Genomic DNA, 18,081 nt, shown 5'->3' on the forward strand with positions numbered 1-18,081 from the left:
TGTCATCGACATAAACTTCCATAATTTTACAAATAAGATCCTTTAAAATCTTATTTACCAACCTTTGATAGGTAGCTCCTGCATTCTTAAGGCCAAATGCCATAACAAGATAACAAAAAATAACATAGTCAGTGATGAATGATACATTCGGGATGTCATCCTTATGCATCTTAATATGATTGTATCCACTGAATCCATCCATAAAACTCAGCATCTCCTGACCAATGGTCGCATCTATTAATATATCTATTCTTGGTAGTGGGAAACAATCCTTCGGGCATGCGTCATTCAGATCAGTGAAATCCACGCACATTCTCCATTTTTCATTAGCCTTCTTTACCATTACATGATATTTAACCATTCCGGAAATTGTATTTCTTCAATGAAACCAGCCTCCAAGAGGTTTTCTACTTCTTATTTGATTGCCTCCTGTCTCTCAGGGGCAAAACTCCTTTTCTTTTGCTTCACAATCTTTCGATTCAGATCTACGTTCAGTTTGTGAGTGATCAGTTCTGGGTTTATGCCAGGCATATCATGTGCTGACCATGCAAATACATCGCTATTCTTTTATAAAAATTTCACCAACTTCCCTTGAAGGGGCTCCTCTAGTAACGCTCCAATCAAAGTTACTTTCTCAGGATCATCAGGAGCCAAAGGAATCCGAACCAAGTCTTCTGCTGGATTCCCTCTTTTCTCATGATTCTCGCGGATATCCAGATCTTCAATAGGAAAACCCTACCCCCCCCCCCCCCAACTCCATCAGCCCTAAGAGAGGCTACATAACAACTCCTTGCCATCTTTTGATCTCCTTTCTCTTCTCCAATCCCATTCCGGGTGGGAAACTTCATCACTGAATGGTAAGAAGAAGGGAGTGCCTTGAAAGCATGTATACCCGTTCTTCCCATGATTGCATTGTAAGTTGATCCAGCCTTGACCACTACAAATTCCAACATCTATGTTGCTTGTCTTGGTTCTTGATCTATAGTCAGAGGCAACTTAATTATTCCCTCCACAGGGCATTCGATTCCAGCAAAACCATATATTGGCATATCAGTTGGGGTTAATTGAGAATCATTGTAACCCATCCTTATAAAGGTATCATAGAGCAAGATTTCTATCGAAGCTCCATTATCTACAAGGACTCTCTTCACCGGGCTGTTCCCTATTATCGGTGTTATGACCAGAGGATCGTCATGAGAAAATTTGATACCCTCTAAATTAAAATCATCGAATATCATTGTTATTCATGTCCTGGCCCTCTTTGGGGCTTCTCCACAATATACATAACTTCTCTGGTATATGCTTTCCTCGAAAGTTTAGATGGACCAGCAGCAGTTGGTCCTCCAAAGATCGTATTTATCACTGGCCCTCGGGGTTGTGGTCCTCCAAATATTGCGTTTATCACTAGTCCCCTAGGTTGGGGATTTCACCCCTGATCATCCTGATCCCTTTTGCGATCATCAAAGTTCCTTCTTCCACTATTATTCTTATCTCCTCCATCTCCAGTATAATTGCTCAACCTTCCTTTTCGAATGAGTAACTCTATTTCATCTTTCAATTGTCTACACTCATCGGCATCATGAACAACATCCTTATGAAACCTGCAATATTTGCTCTTATCCAGTTTGGTAGGATCGGCCTTCAGGGGCTTAGGCCAACGAACATCTCTATCTTTCTCAATTTCCATCAAGATCTGACTTCTAGGAGTGTTCAACTTAGCATATTCAGTGAACTTTTGTCCAGGTCCTCCATTCTTCGGGGTTGAATCAATGTTTTACTTCGTTCTAGGATACTTGTCTTTAACAATATATTCCAGATCATTCTTTCGCTTCTTGCCACCAGCAGGCTCACTATTCACTACCGTCTTCCTTATACTTTCCTCCACTTTGATGTACTTCCCGGCCCTGTCTTGAAGCTATAACATGCTTTCAGGGGGACGCTTGGCCAATGACATCTTGAAGAACTCATCCTTAGTTCCATGTTGTAGTGCTATCATAGCTACCTTGTCATCAAGGTCCGGGACCTTTTAAAGCTTCCTTGGTAAAACGGTTAAGATAATCTCTCAAGGACTCTTTGGCTCCCTGCACAATGCTCATGAGGGATGCTGAACTTTTCTCATGCACTCTCCCACTGTTGAATTGATTGATAAAAGTTTAACTTAGATCTTTGAAAGACCCAATAGAATTCAGAGGCAAACGACTATACCATCTTTCAGTCATTCCCGACAGGGTTCGAGGAAAGGCCCGACACTTAATAGTGTCGTTTACGGGCTGCAACAAAAATGCATTAAAGAATTTCCTGACATGATTAGCGCGATCTCTAGTGCCATCTTAAGCTTTCATGGTGGGCATCTTAAATTTTCTTGATATGTGGGCATTCATTATCTCTTCAGTGAATGGTGGAGTCGCATCATCAGGATCTCCTAGGGGCAGAAGATCACTTGGATCAGCCTTTGGGACAACAGTCCTTCTTTTCAGCGGACCATCCAGGTCTATGATTGGAGGAGGATTCCTCCTCCTCGGAGGTAGTGGGGGGTCTCGGGTTCAGGTGCGCCTCCAGGTCGCGCTTCAGTCTTTGGATCTCAGCTTCATGGGCCCTGATCCTCTCCTGCACTTCTTGGGGATTCGTCCCTCGGATGCTTCTGGGGCGTTTGTTAGCATCAGGCATTGGTTCTTTACCAGCACGCCTCCTCCTTGCAGCCACATTATCATCTGAAGATTCAGAGTCTCTCTCAGTATAGGGCCCAAAGAATTATTGATCCTACGGAATATGAGCCAAACCGCATATATGGGGTGGCGTCTGCCCTTGCGCTTCACTCCGATTTGCATGTCCATTTCCTCCAACCTCGGGGTATAGGGGCATCCCATAAGGGGTTTAATGGTCACAATAGTGGAATACTCATATCCAACGGGTCGAGAATTCACAGGTGCATGTAACTGCTGAAATTGGTAATTCGTCCCTTGAGGACCCGGGGGATTCGTCCCTTGTGGCTGGGGTTTAGTTGCCCCTATCTGGGTTCCTTCTTGGGTGGTGGCATGAGTCGAATGCGGGGGTATCTACACCACTGATGAAATTAGTTGGGTTGTCCCAGCAGGTGTTCCTTCAGGGGCGTTGCTTCCGTTCCGTGTTCTCACCATGATTGTTATGCTTTCCCACAAAGGGCGCAAAATATTATTAATAGAAAACTAGGGTGTATTTAATGCTAGGATTCGTGAGCTTCGAGGCTCGATTTGACTGCTCTTGTATTTCGTGACTCAATCTTCGTTAACAAGATGTCTATGTACCTTGCTGTATGTCAAGGATCAAGTCAAAAATATAGTTCTGATTTGTGGGGTGAGACCCCTTATATAGGCATGGGATACCTTCGAATTAGGTTAGGTTACGAGATTTGGTGGACAAGTCTCAGAATTAGAATGGACCTTGGAGTCATATAATGCAGGAAGTTGATTCCTTATCTTATGGGATTTCTTGGAGGCGTATCTCCAAGGAATTGTGTCCTTATCAGACTTTACTAATCAGTTGATTTATCACTTATTAATTAATTACGAAATTAATTAATATTCAGGGCTATTGGGTCTTCTTTGTTCCATCAGGCCTGATCAACGTGTTAACCTTCTTGGACCTGATCAATGTGTTAACCTTCTTGATCTGAATGTCGTACATATGACCTTCTTTAATGGGTCTTGCAGTCCTAAATGTAATTAATGCAATATTAATGACGTAATTAAGGTTTATTTTATCCCTTATTGATACGTTTTTAGTTTGATCAAAGTTTTGATTTTACCCCTTTTTGAATTTCGTTATAACTCTAAATGTATAATTTTTATTTTTCTTTTACTTCTACGTGAATTATAAGTGGTAAGTGATACACAAGAATTAATTTTGATTTCACCCATTTTTGGTACCACCAACTTTTGTTTTCACTTATTCATTCATATATATCTTATAATTCCATTTTTGTATGTCTTTTAATTCTAGTAAAAAAATTTGTTACATCATGTATATCTTATACTTTTACATATCTTACGGTTCTATTAAATGTGGTTTTATTTTTGTTATCTTATACTTCTACATGTTTTATGATTCTATTAAATTTAGTTTTATTTTCGTTTCCTTATATTTTTAAGTTTGGTTTTATTTTTATTTCACCTTTTTGACTTTAACTTTGTGTTCTTAATTCCCTATGTATTACTATTTCAATATATTTCATACATTTTTGGTTTCATCAAACTTTTGATTTTACCATTTCTTGAATTTTTTTATAACTTAAAATTTATAATTTTTATTCTTCTTTTACTTCTACGTGACTTATAATATTATACATATATATATATATATATATATATATTATTTTACCCATTTTTTAATTGCAATTTTTATGTTGATTTCAACTCAGTAGTCATATTTCTCAAATTACTCTATAGTATATTTTAATGAAATAATAAAACTTTTGAAATCATATAATAATTATTATCTTTTTATTAAAATCACAAGATAAATATCGTACTCAATAGTTTGAGTTCGATTAAAAATTAAAAATTTTGATATGACACTTATATTATTATAATTTTTAAAAATTATTTTAATAAATTAACTCGGTCCGTACTTTGCACGGGTTATGAACTAGTATTTATAATAATGATTAAATCAAACGAAGATGATGCAAATATGGCTCCATTGAATTAAATTGAAGGTGAAATTAGGAGGAGAATGATAAAATTCTGATGTTGAAATTGAGAAGGGATATCAATTGAACGGGTTATCTATAAAATCAATTGAAAAGAATTTGCTTGTAAATTCTAAATTTAAAGACATAATTGATGATTAGGCTAGAAAAAATGCTCTATGGGCAAAAAAATTGAAGACACCATGGGACATCTTTTAACTTAGTACCGCTTATTACAGGACCCGTGTATTGAATATATCAGATTGTCTAATATGTCTGTAGGGTGACAAAATTTTATTGCCTCTTTTTACATTGATAACGATTGATTCATGTATAAACAAAAATTCCTACCAATTACAATACGTCAAATTATCAAAAATATATATAAAAAAATTACATATCACCATATATACGTAACACGTCTAGTAATAAGCATAAGTATTAACGGATGTGTTTTTTTTTATATATAAGGTGGCATCATCTACAATGTTACATATATACTGTATTTCCCCTACTGTTACATAATAATATTATATGAAAAAACAAAAAATCCTTTTACATAATATTAAATAAACTGAATGATACTAAAGTCGGAAGAAAAACAATGTATTCACTTGCTAGCTAAAAATTTAAAAGTAATACAGAAACATTAGTTTTTACACAATATTAAATAAACTGAATGTTACATTGCCTACACAGGTCTCCGTACAGCACAGCAGTGATAAAAGCGTTCAAATATAAAACCACTTTAAATCAAGTCCAATGTAATGCTATAAAAATTGTCATTTTTATAATTTAAAACTAAATATCTAAAATTTCAATTATAAAAGAGTTTTATATTTTGGTGCAAATATGTATATATTTATATATTTTAACTTATGTGAACTTAATGATGAAATAAAAAATTTTAACCTCTTTAGGATAAAATTTTTTAACTACGTGAACTTAATGATGCAATAAAACAGCGTGTAAGTTAGGGACTTGGTTGTAATGCATTAAAAAAAGAAGAATCAGTACGGGTAAAAGAACAATTATTTTTATTTGAGTACAATTAGGAATTTCCATGAGAACATCATACATTGTTTAATCTAAACAGAAGCAAACTTTCAACAACTGATCTGCATGCAGGAATTTTACAAAGAATTTAGTTAGAAACGTTGACTTTGATTTTCCTGTGTCAAGCTAGTGATTGTTGGCAGTGGACCAAATAACTTTTACTACGTCAATCTTTTACTGTAACCACAACCTCGTGATCCGGCAGTATACCAACTTTAGAACTTTCTGCCTTCGATTTCTCCTTGCTTACATTATTCGATTTTGGGTGATCCTTCTTATTCTTGAATTTTGCAATCCCAGCAAGTTCATGCACTGAATTTGCAATTTTCTCGACACATACTACAATCTCGATTAGTATAGATGTTACCGTGACAACTTGTATCACTTGTAAGAACTCAACATCTTTCCATAGTTCATATTTGAGGAGACATTGGAGGTTTTCAGCAGATTCTTTTAAGTTTGTGATATGGGAAGTTGAAGAAGATGGTATAATCATTGTTTTGATTGCTGAAGCTAATTCTTGCATCGCTTTTGAAGATTCCAAGCTTATCTTTGTACAAATGTCCTCAAGTTTACTGCCAACTTCTTCATTCATCTGCAAAATTAACACATAGCTAAAATGCTTGATTAACACAATTTTCATAAATAATACGATAAGTAATAGGTGCATCATGTAATAATTCTGGTCCCATATGTGTGTGTAGTTTGAAACTACTGTTGCATGTAGTACTGAAGGACATTACTTGTATGCGAGAAGAGAGATGGGAATTAAGAGCATCAATGCGGTAGGCACACTCGCGACTCAAAGAGGCAACAATCAAGTAGTGTTTCCAAGGATGACGATACATGAACCTTCCATGACCTGGCTCCCATTTTGCGAAGTTGGCCTGTCAAATGGAAACTTTTGTTACCCTTTTTGTATTCTAAACATAAATATGTGAATGAGAACTCATCTATTTAACTTTTCTAATTACTCACCAGTGTTTCCTCATTGCTCTTTGAATTAAGAACACTTTTATACCCCGTCAGAAATGCCTTCTCCCCCTTGGGGTTTTCTTCCTCAGATGTTTTGAAATATTCCTCTCCAAATCCTACAAGAGTACTAAAAATAAGTCATAAAATAATCGGTAAACATAACATGTTTTCATCCTCATATATGTATAACTACAATTTGAATATGCACCTTCCAGGAAAGATGCAAGCTTTTCTATGTTGAGGGAAACTAGATTTTGAAGATCTTCACCAGCCCATACAGGGCATACACATATAGATACAATGAGACAAGCAGAGGCGCCAATTAGAATTGTGGATAGCCTCTTGTGAGCCAGCTCCAGTATATCATCATTTCGAAAACCAGATACAGATACCAAACAAAATGTCAAGATAAATATCAGCATTCCGTAGTCGTATCTTGCCTTCACTTTTGGGAAAAATCTTGCAAATGTTGTCGAGGCAGCTGCATTTCATTGAAAATATTATCATAACTAATTTCCCTGTATAGTGTGCACATTTAAAAAGTATTCATAGCCTAAAATTGTATATATGTTAACTCTTGATACATAATTATAAACATTGTATGACAGAAGTACTATAATTACCTAGCAGGAAGACAAAAATCCCAAGTAGTATGGGTTCGCCAGTATTTCCAGATTTAACAGCCAAGTGATGAGCCCCAACACCAAGAGCCCCAGCTACAAATGTCGCTAATGCCCGATTCAAACCTTTTCCTAGTGTAGCACCTGCATGCATGCATAAGTATCAGTGGACATACATTTTGCATATATATCTGTGTGTGTGCTTGAGAAATTGTTTTTGACAAAAATATGTTAAATATCTACCTACTCACCCACAGAGAACTCGAAGACAACAACAACAGTCATAACCGCCCACATTGCAGATACACCAAAACTATTATAAAGAGCCTGGAAATAGTAGAATAGTGAAACTATTGTGAGTGCTAACCCTACTTTTATTGAATGAATCACTCTTCTTATATCATCAGTCGCAAGCTTAATTGTCATATTAACAAATTCAATGACCTTGTCCTTCATCTTATCTGACAGGCCCTTAAGCCACATTAAACTTCTAGACATGTAACCAATATTATTATCATTGTTACCAGTTCCCATCTCCATCGGACGATGTATATGTTCCCGTCTATATATACTAATACACTTCCGGTGGATGATTTACAAATAGATTTATAGATAGAGAGAAATGATGGATTGTATCAAGATGGCATAATTCCTGTCTCACATTTATAGACATTTGAAATTTCTTGTCATGGATATGTTTACGTACGATTTTCTGGTACAGAGATAGTTGGTGCAAAAATTAGAGGCTAAAAATGCAAGGCGACTAAGTGGAATATAACTTTGGATGGAGATAATATATATCTGTTTTCCATTTACCATACAGAACAGCTAAAATCCAAGACTTCCTCTCAACTACTGAAGATAAAAGTTACATCAACTATTCAACTTGCAATACTTTTAACCGAATTTGTTCCATTTGCTGGATCCATATTTTTATTTTTTGCCTTCCTAAAATTTTTTGGACTGTCAAGTGTAAGCTTGACCTGTTACACACTTGTCATCATAGCTGTTGTGCACTCGATCTATCCCATTAACATTAAGAAACCGTAGATATTTTGGTGTGATAATTGAGCTTCTTTATCTTGGTGGGATGTATAAATTGCCTTTCCTGTGATATTAAGGGCTTCAACTTGTTAAATGGGGTTCCCAGGTTCATTCACCGACTGTATCGACCACAATTTCGATTTTGAGGTGGAAATGGAGTCAGGCTATACTTAATTAGATCGACATAGGATACACCGTATTCCTCATCTTTGTTGAGAATCCAAGACTATAATTATAAGTACAGAATAAACAAGATTGAATGAGATATGTACAAGAGCCAAACATTCATGGACTACATTATATTGCTCTTATTCATATAAAAGAATGCATACAGGAATATAAATAGCAGTGCACACCAAAGGTGGTGGCAAGAAAATAAGAAAATATAAGGGTAACTTCCTAGACCCATTCAAACACAACTCTATCACCACTACGTTCTATAATAACTCAACTACTACTGACTTTTTCTTTACTGCTACAAATCAGGTTAATAACAATATTTATTTAAATAAAAGTAAAACATATAAAATAATAAAATAAGTTTAGATTAATTTTCCAACAATCTTCAATCTGAGAATTTGTACCGCTTAATTATCCGAGTAAAAAATAAGAAAGTTAGAGGTTTCGTACCCACATTTAATATATGCACGGTCTTTATTAGTAGTAAGTGGATTCTTAACAGCATCCATACCCACATTTCAAGAACACATTTTGTATTCACTGTGATTACCATGTTGCCGTGCTCCTTTGGTTCCGTACATACAGAGAAACACATTGAACTGTAATTAATCCCGGAAGTTAAAGATCCGAATATTATTTTATATTCTCATTATTTCATTAATTTCTATAATTTTTTTGATATTCCATCTAATTCTATATATTTCAAAACTTATTAAAAATAGTAAAAGTTTTATAATACACCCACTTACATCTACTACTTTTTTTCACTATACTAACTTTATTTTAATATTGATTGACCACACAACTTTACCAATTTTTCTTACTTTTTCTTACAACATTTCACTTTTTCTTAATCTCTATGCCCAAACAAACATATCCAATTCAGGGAATATTCTTTAACACTTCCCCTCAGTCGTACCATATATTCCGCTATAATTGACAACAACAAATAAAATCAATACCAATACCAATACTAATATCAACAATAAATACTTAAATTAACTGAAAGAGGGTGAGAGGACTCCGTTGCTAAACCGAGCTCGATATCATGATCAATAACTAGTTGCTCAAAAATCTTAACTCCGAATAGGATTTTATACTATTTAACAACAATAATTTTATTAAATGTCACTCAAAGTCGCTGCTGCTACAGATTTTATTCTACTCAGCCATGGAAGTCCTAGCCGTTCGTCTAATCTCAAAAGTCTAGTTAACCATCTGTAAATCTCTTCATAAATTCGTATAAGCCCTTCAGGAGCACATTCATATAAATTTGCTGTGTTGTTGTCTAGCAATTCATCAGGGGCAATTTTGTAGCGGATTTCCTTTCGAGTTCTTAAACAAAGACCGCAACAGGACTCTATCCCATTTGTGTATAAATAGATTATCTATTAGACTCTATATACTCCAAATCATATTTCCAGTAGTAGTGCCAACACGTTACTACTAAGGTAAAATATCTGGCTTACCGAATGTTTAGCATTAATTATAAAAGTACTTGTAACTTTCAAAATATAGGCTTCGAACTAAATAGTTAATGCACTCGACAATATAAAACCTAGCTCATCAAGTCAAGACGAGAGGCAGAAAGAATTTTCCCCAGCTATATAGAGAATTGCCATGGATGCAACAATCTCTTCTATATATAATACTTTCTCCTCCAAAAAACATTTCCTATTTTGACTTTTTTACGGTTTGAATATTAATTTACGTATAATTTATAACATCAAACATAGTGGTGAGTGATTTTGTTGGATTCGTATTTATAAGTTGTTTAATATAATGAAGTTTTTATATTTAATACTAATACGAAATTAAAGATATTAACAATCAAAAGTATGCATTGACAAACGTGTCCAACACAAACACGAAACGTTTTTAGGAACCGAGGGAGTATATAATAGAAGAACTTGAGATATTTCATTCACCTATACAATCTCATACTATTACACCATATCACTACAAGAAAAATGTCCATAGACATCGGTTTTTGGCCGATGTCTATGCTGTTTAGCAACCGATGTTGATGTCGGTGATGTCTATTCTAGACATCGGCCATAACCCGATGTCTTTACTTGTTTAGACATCGTTTCTGGCAAAAAAACTGATGTCCATGTAGTGTGTTACGACTCGTATATTTTCGCATTGTTTAAGTGTGTAATTATTGAATAATTGGGTAAATAAAATGTGTTACTGTTGTCAGTTATGTGTTGTAGTCATCATGGATTGTATGTGTTGTATTATCTCATAGTAAGTGATTTTATTTATCACTATCGTGTTTTGTGGATTAAATTGAATAATTATGAGTGATTTAATTGCAGTTTATTTTTATAAAATTAGAAATTATTTCAAAAATTATTTTGAGTGTTTTATAATTTCAATATGTATTTTTAGAGATTTTTAGAAATTATGAAAATTTATTTTATTGACTTAATATTCCTGTGTGATTTATTTGGTATATTTATTGTTAAATTCGATATTAAATCCAGAAAAGTACTAAAAATTACGAAACTCATATTTCATGAAGTTCATATTATTCTGAGAATTTTAAAATTATTCCTGAAATTTTTGGAATTAATTTCACCCGCGTGTTGATTCGTTTAATCGTGAATTGCGGGTATAAAGTGTGATTCAAAAATTAGTTAAAAATTATGAAAGAATTATTTTTAATAAATTTGAATTATTTGTGATACTTTGAAACCATTTTGGTAATTATTCGAGGCTTATTCAACCGTAAGTCTGTCCGTTGAATTTCGTAACGCGAAACACAAATTAGGGTATTCGGGTATGAAGTAAACATGTCGAATTCTTATACCATCCCATACACGTGTCAAGCTGTTGGGTTTTTAAAAAAAAAAACAAAAACAAAACTACAGAATGCAAAAATCAGAAACAGGGAAATAATTAAAGCAGGAGGGGGGCTCGATTTAGGCGATTTCTTGTCATTCTCTGTTCGACTCTCTCGTTTATCCTCCTCTCCCCCGCTTGTTCTCGACTTCCCTGAGCTATCCATCATCGTTCCTTTTTCGGCGTTACTCTAGTATCATGGTTCTGCTCGGTTTCTTGATTCAGGCGTGTATATATGTATGTGTATGTCAAGTACATATATGTGTGCTTCCAGGATTGTAGTATTATTATGTTGCCTGTTATTTTTCCGATCACTGGTTTATCTTTCCGGTTAGCGCGTGTGTGCGCGTCGTGTTGGATTCTGTCACAACTTGACAATATAAAATATATAGATCTGGAATTAAAAGCTAAACAACATAAAATTTATAAGGAAAAGACAATAAAGAAGAAGAAGGTATAAAGAAGACAATTCTCATTTCATTCATATCCCTCTTATACAAGGACAACCATATATATATATATGGGACAACTAATAACGGTATAAAAGTAATGGGCCAATAAGGACTAAAGCCCAACTACCAATAGGGCAACCTGATACTAGACTGAATGACACCGTTTAGAGCAAATCACTAACACCCTCCTAAACATAGTTAATTAGCTGGATCACAACTAATTATCATGACAAATGCCCTTCCTTAAGCTGATCCTTGACCCCAAGGATCAAACTTAGGAAATTTCTTGTGGATATCTTCCCAGAACTCCCATGTTGCAAGGGTTGTAACAGTCCTGGTGGTGCATTGTGTTCGGACTTACATCGTTGACAAACATCGCAAGAACGTACAAAGCTTTGCACATCAGCAGTTAAGTTTGGCCAATAAAAATACTCCTGGATTCGTTTAACAGTTACCGTGATTCCTGAATGGCCGCCTTCTGAGCTGCTCTGGCTATTCTCAATAATTCTATGCCTCAGCTGGTTGCTAGACCCTACATACCACCTGCCTTCCTTCTTCAGCTCCCCATCAATCAATGTGTAACCCTGATCATTAACTCCTTTTACCATCAATTCAGTTATCAAGCTTTGGGCCACTGTATCATTCTGCCAACTAGACCACAATTCCTTCTTCCATTCTGGTACTATATTGTGTATTGCATTGCACAACAGTTGCGCTTCATGACATCTAGAGAGCACATCGGCTACCAAATTGTCTTTACCCTTCTTGTAAACGACCGAATAGTCATACCCCAATAATTTCGACAACCATTTATGATGCAACAAGGTTGTCAGTTTCTGTTCCATGAGGTGCTTCAATGCCTCGTGATCCATTTTTATAATGAACTTGTGACCTAAGAGATAGTACCTTCATTTCTGCATAGCCATGATAACTGCCATAAGCTCTTTTTCGTAGGTGGACAAGCTTAGATGTCGGTTGGCGAAGACTTTACTTAGGAAAGCAATGGGCTTACCTTCTTGCATGAGTACATCGCCTACACCACTATGACAAGCATCTATCTCAAGAATAAATTTCTTGGAAAAATCTGGCATAGCCAGTACCGGGGTTGAAGCCATAGCTGATTTCAGCTTGTTGAACGTGCTTTCAGCCTCCGGACACCACTTAAAAACTCCTTTCTTTAACAATTGGGTAAGAGGTCTACTAATAAGGCCATAATGAGCTACGAACCACCTATAATAGCCCGTTAACCCCAAGAATCCCCGTAGAGCTTTGAGAGTTTGTTGTACGGGCCAATCTATCATTGCCCGTATTTTTTCTTTATCCGCTTCTACACCATGTTGAGAAATTCGATGCCCCAAGTATTCCACACCAGATTTAGCAAACTCACATTTAGATTTCTTCACATATAGAGTGTGACTACTCAGCAGCTCTAATACAGTTCTGAGGTGTGAGATATGTTTTTCGAGTGATGGGCTATACACAAGTATATCATCGAAAAAGACCAAGACAAAATCCCTTATCTGATTATCAAACACTTCATTCATGAGGCTCTGAAATGTCGCCGGGGCATTCGTTAAACCAAAGGGCATTACGAGAAATTCATAATGTCCTTGGTGTGTACGAAAAGCTGTTTTTGGGATATCATCACGGTGACTCGGATTTGATGATATCCGCTACGAAGGTCCAATTTACTAAAAATAGAACTGCCCTTTAGTTCTGACAGAAGTTCCTCAATGATAGGAATCGGGAACTGATTTTTGATGGTGGCTGCATTCAAGGCTCTATAGTCGATGCACAGGCGCCAAGAATTGTCCTTCTTTTTTACTAGAAGCACTGGCGATGCGTATGGACTACTACTGTGTCTGACAATTCCACTTTCCAACATTTCTTTCACGATCTTTCCGATTTCAGATTTCTGAATGTATGGACATTTATATGGGTTGGCGTTGACAGGGACACTGCTGCTTTGTAGGGGTATTCTGTGGTCGTGACTTCTTGTAGGTGGAAGCCCCTTTGGAGTTACAAAAACATCAGAAAATTCTTCTAAGACGGTTGTGACCTCTGTAGGTAAAAGTTCATCAATGGTTGCAAGTACAGTAGTTGTGTCAGTGTCAACAGCCCTCACTTGTATTTAAAAACAACTGTCCTCCTTGCTCACCCATTTCTTAGCATTCTCACCATTTACCAGCTTAACAGATGTGTCCTCCAAAGCCTGACTTAGTTCAATTTTTCTACCATTCCATGATACGACGACACTATTATGTTGAAAATTGAATATTACCGGGCTAACAAGCTTCATCTAGGTGACACCTAAAATAACATCATATCCACCAATCGGAAGAGCCAACATTGGTGCTGCAAAGCACTCACCAGCCATTGTCCACTCAAATTTACTCAATTGTTGTGAACTTGTGAGCTTATCTCCGTTAGCAACTACCACATTAACTGATGTACAAGTATACGTCTTGAGATTTAATGCTTTGACTATGGCCGTGGAGACAAAGTTATGTGAAGAACCAATATCTAGCAAAATTCTCAAGGGTTTATTTTGAACTGTACCTTTGATACTAAGAGTGTGTAACCCATCTGTTCCAGTCATAGCATGGATTGAAATTTCTGAATCCACATCTTCAGTCGGACACTCTTCTTCATTTTCACTCCAAATGAGAGATATATCCCCTGTTTCTGTCTCCCTTTCTTCCTCTGTGGCTTACATAAACACTTGTTTATTTTTGCAATTATGCCCAGGGAAGTATTTTTCATCACAGTGAATGCATAGACCTTTACTCATTCTATCTTTGAAGTCCCCATAAGACAGCTTCCTCACAGGTTTTGTCTCCTGCTTACCCCCAGAAGTGAAAGAAGACTTCCATTTTTCCCCGGTAGATGTAGTATCACGTCTGGGTGTGAAATTCCCACCACCCAATATTTTAATAGCTGGTTTTGCTCGTTTCTCCATGGCTTCAATAACACATTCTTGGGCTCGTGCTTTTTCTCTAGCATCCTTCAAAGATGTTGGTTTGTGTAGATAAAGAGTACTCGAAATCTCTTCTTTAAGGCCACTTAAGAAGCTATTAACAAAGTATAGCTCATTGAGACTTGGGTTCTGCGCCACAATATGTTTCTTTAACTCCTCAAATTGCGTAATATAATCATCGACCTTCCCTTTCTGAGTAAGTTTATTAAACTGCCCCTCCAGATTTTCATATCCCCCTCTAGTAAAGTGATGACACACCAACTGAGCAAAATCTTCCCAAAATAACTCTTGGTGCTCTAGCTGGACCGACTGATACCATGTATCAGCTTCACCGTCTAAATGTAATGCTACACACACCACTCGTTGTCTATTATCCAGGGAAGGATTCAACTGAAAAAACTTTTCGCACTTTGAAATCCAGCCTCTGGTGTCTTTTCCCTCGAATCTGGGAAAATCAATTTTAGGAAATTTGTAGGGAACAAACTGGTTTCCGTCCCTATGGTAGTGAGTTGCTGTGTATGGTTGTTGTGGTGGAGGATAATGTGGTGGTGGTGGTAGGTTGTCGTAAGGTGTAGGGTAGGGAGGAGGATATGCCCAAGTAGGGTTACCTTGTGGTGTATATGGGACAGCAAATGGGTTAGGTGGTGGTTGGGGCTGTTGGTGAAAAGGAGTTCCATATGCTGGCACAGTTGGTTGAGGATAATGGGTAGTAACATTTGGCTGTGGGACTGGTTCATGAGCATACGGTAGAGAGGAGAGGTACTGGTTTAACAGGGGAGGTAACGGAAGATCTAGTGAGATAAAAGGCATATGTGACCCGCTATACGCATTCGAATGTGGTAGGGGTAGAGGTCTCACCTTAGGCGGCTGTTGCTGAGGGGGTTGGTAGTGTGAGTTCACCGCTCTGCTTGAGGAAGTGTTTGCAGCATGGTATAGACCTCTTTTATTGAAACTCTGGTCCTCCCACTATGTTCCAACGGTACCAAAATGCGTCGGAGTGGAGAAAGAAAACCCAGGTGGGAACCCAGTAGTCCTCCCTGGAAGAGACTTGGGTGGTTGAGTGGATGACCCAATTTCTGGAGAATCGGGTGGTTTTTCCTTGAAAACCTTATTGAACAGATCCATAAAGTCGTCAAACTTTCTAGCCCCATCCATGGTGGCAGTAGTAAGATGAAGGATCTGGGTACGCATTTGTTCCATAGAATCAGAGGCTCTTTATTGTTCCTCCTCGTAAACCAACTGCATCTGGTCAAAACGAGATTTTAGTGCGGAGAGCGAGTGTTCTTGTTTCTCAAGATCTGACTTAAGAGTGTGATCAACCATGGCCCAAGAGAGGCTCTGATACCACTTTGTCACAACTTGACAATATAAAATATATAGATCTGGAATTAAAAGCTAAACTACATAAAATTTATAAGGAAAAGATAATAAAGAAGAAGAAGGTATAAAGAAGACAATTCTCATTTCATTCATATCCCTCTCATACAAGGACAACTATATATATATGGGACAGCTAATAACGATATAAAAGTAATGGGCCAATAAGGACTAAAGCCCAACTACCAATAGGGCAACCTGATACTAGACTGAACGACACCGTTTAGAGCAAATCACTAACACCCTCCTAAACATAGTTAATTAGCTGGATCACAACTAATTATCATGACAGTTTCGTGAAGTTCTCTGATTTGCAGTTATGTTTTATTCCTGTGATTGGATTTTTGATGAAAAATTATGTGTTATTCGCGAAATGAAATTATCGGTGGAATTCGTGTCGGACACCCGAATTAATCGGGCACCCGCAAATTTTACCGCCGTCGGCGATGAGCCTCGTTGAGCTGACGGTGGACCGTGATGAATTATTCTGAGTCCTAAATTATAAAATAAATAATTAATTATTTTTAAAAATCATATCGTTAATTGGATTGTGAATTGCATAATTGATTTGGTTTGGATGTGATTTGTTGATTGTGGACCTTGATTTATTTTTCGACGGGTAGGCCGATAAACAGAGGAGGCGCTGCCCGATTTTTCGAGAAATTAAATTTGAAAATGCGGGTATCTATCCTATAATTATCAAGGTTACCAGTCAAACGTATATAGTTATATAATTATAAATAAATGTTGTATGAACATACAGGAATTTCGTGATAAAATATTTTATAGAATAGTTAGCAACCCTGCTTTCTTAAATAACAAGTATATGCATATTCCGAAAATGCATATCGAACCGAGGTTGAATTTGTGAATCCTGATTGCTATGTGTATTATAGTAATGTATATAAACATCAGTCGGAATTTGTTATCATTCGGGTAGAATAGGTAGCGAGAATATTTCAAGCATAACCTGTTGTCTAACATAAGGTAGTTCGACCCTATAGGTCTGAGCCGAAAGACCCTAAGTTGACGTTAGACTAAAGATAGCCTAGCGATCAGTCGAAAAGCACAACGAGGTTCGAAGCAAAGGACCTGAGTGTTGAAGTCGGATCCAGGATAGTCTAATAGTAAGGCGATAAAGCCGAGCGTTCAAGGTCAAGCGGTATTAGTTGTAAAGCTCTACAAGGCAAGTACCCCTGACCATACTTTTATGGTTCAGTATTTATGAATAGCTGTTATTTTATTCTCATAATGGAACAGAAATATTTTAAGTTATGTATCCCCTGAATTTGAAAATGTTATTTAAAATATGTTTTGGGGAGAAGTAACTTCTGAAAGTACCTATCTCTAAAATGTGATTGAAATGGAAAAAGAGGTTTTGAATAATGTGAGGTGACAGAACTGTTTTAACAAGAGATAGGTAAAAATTATTTCGAAAACTGGATAAAACGGTGAGATATAGGATATATATAGGGGCCATAGTGGCCTATTGAGGTTGCGTAAGAGGCTAACTCGATTGCGTGCATTACATAACCTATTAGTCTAGCAGGTCAGAGACCTAGCTAGTCTCTGAGTTCCGGAATAGGTTTATGGGATGGCAGATGGAGTCGTCTGGTGTTGATAGCCTGATCAGCTGTCTTCACATATCCACTACGTATCTGATTTGGTTTTGTGGTTCCTGTGATGGAACAAGTGATTTATATAGTGGATTTGGAAAATAAAAATAGCATGCCAAAATTGGACTCTAGTATTTATACACAGAACATGAGTGATGTTATTATTTTACACAGCATGCTCGATGTAGATATCCAGTTTATACATGTTTTACCTGTTTTGTAACAAGTTATGATTTCTGTTCCTATAACTATTTTACCATAAATTGATTCA

At 36.6% G+C, this 18,081-nt stretch overlaps 2 protein-coding genes across 2 annotated transcripts; both read right to left on the reverse strand.

The window, feature by feature from the left end:
• Positions 1-5,689: 5,689 nt before the first annotated feature.
• LOC141668036 (aluminum-activated malate transporter 2) lies at positions 5,690-7,934 on the reverse strand. Its single transcript, XM_074474719.1, has 6 exons — positions 7,569-7,934; positions 7,321-7,461; positions 6,906-7,178; positions 6,701-6,813; positions 6,466-6,609; positions 5,690-6,317 (listed from the first exon to the last, which is right to left on the reverse strand). The coding sequence occupies exons 1-6, from the start codon at positions 7,855-7,857 to the stop codon at positions 5,889-5,891; spliced, it is 1,389 nt and encodes a 462-aa protein (XP_074330820.1). The 5' UTR covers positions 7,858-7,934; the 3' UTR covers positions 5,690-5,888.
• A 4,814-nt stretch (positions 7,935-12,748) lies between these two features.
• Positions 12,749-13,429, reverse strand: LOC141665677 (putative mitochondrial protein AtMg00860). Its single transcript, XM_074471659.1, has one exon. It carries the CDS (start codon positions 13,427-13,429, stop codon positions 12,749-12,751), a length of 681 nt encoding a protein of 226 aa, XP_074327760.1.
• Between the last annotated feature and the right edge of the window lie 4,652 nt (positions 13,430-18,081).

Source organism: Apium graveolens, chromosome 6 (assembly GCF_009905375.1).
Source record: "Apium graveolens cultivar Ventura chromosome 6, ASM990537v1, whole genome shotgun sequence".
NCBI classification, from domain to species: domain Eukaryota; kingdom Viridiplantae; phylum Streptophyta; class Magnoliopsida; order Apiales; family Apiaceae; genus Apium; species Apium graveolens.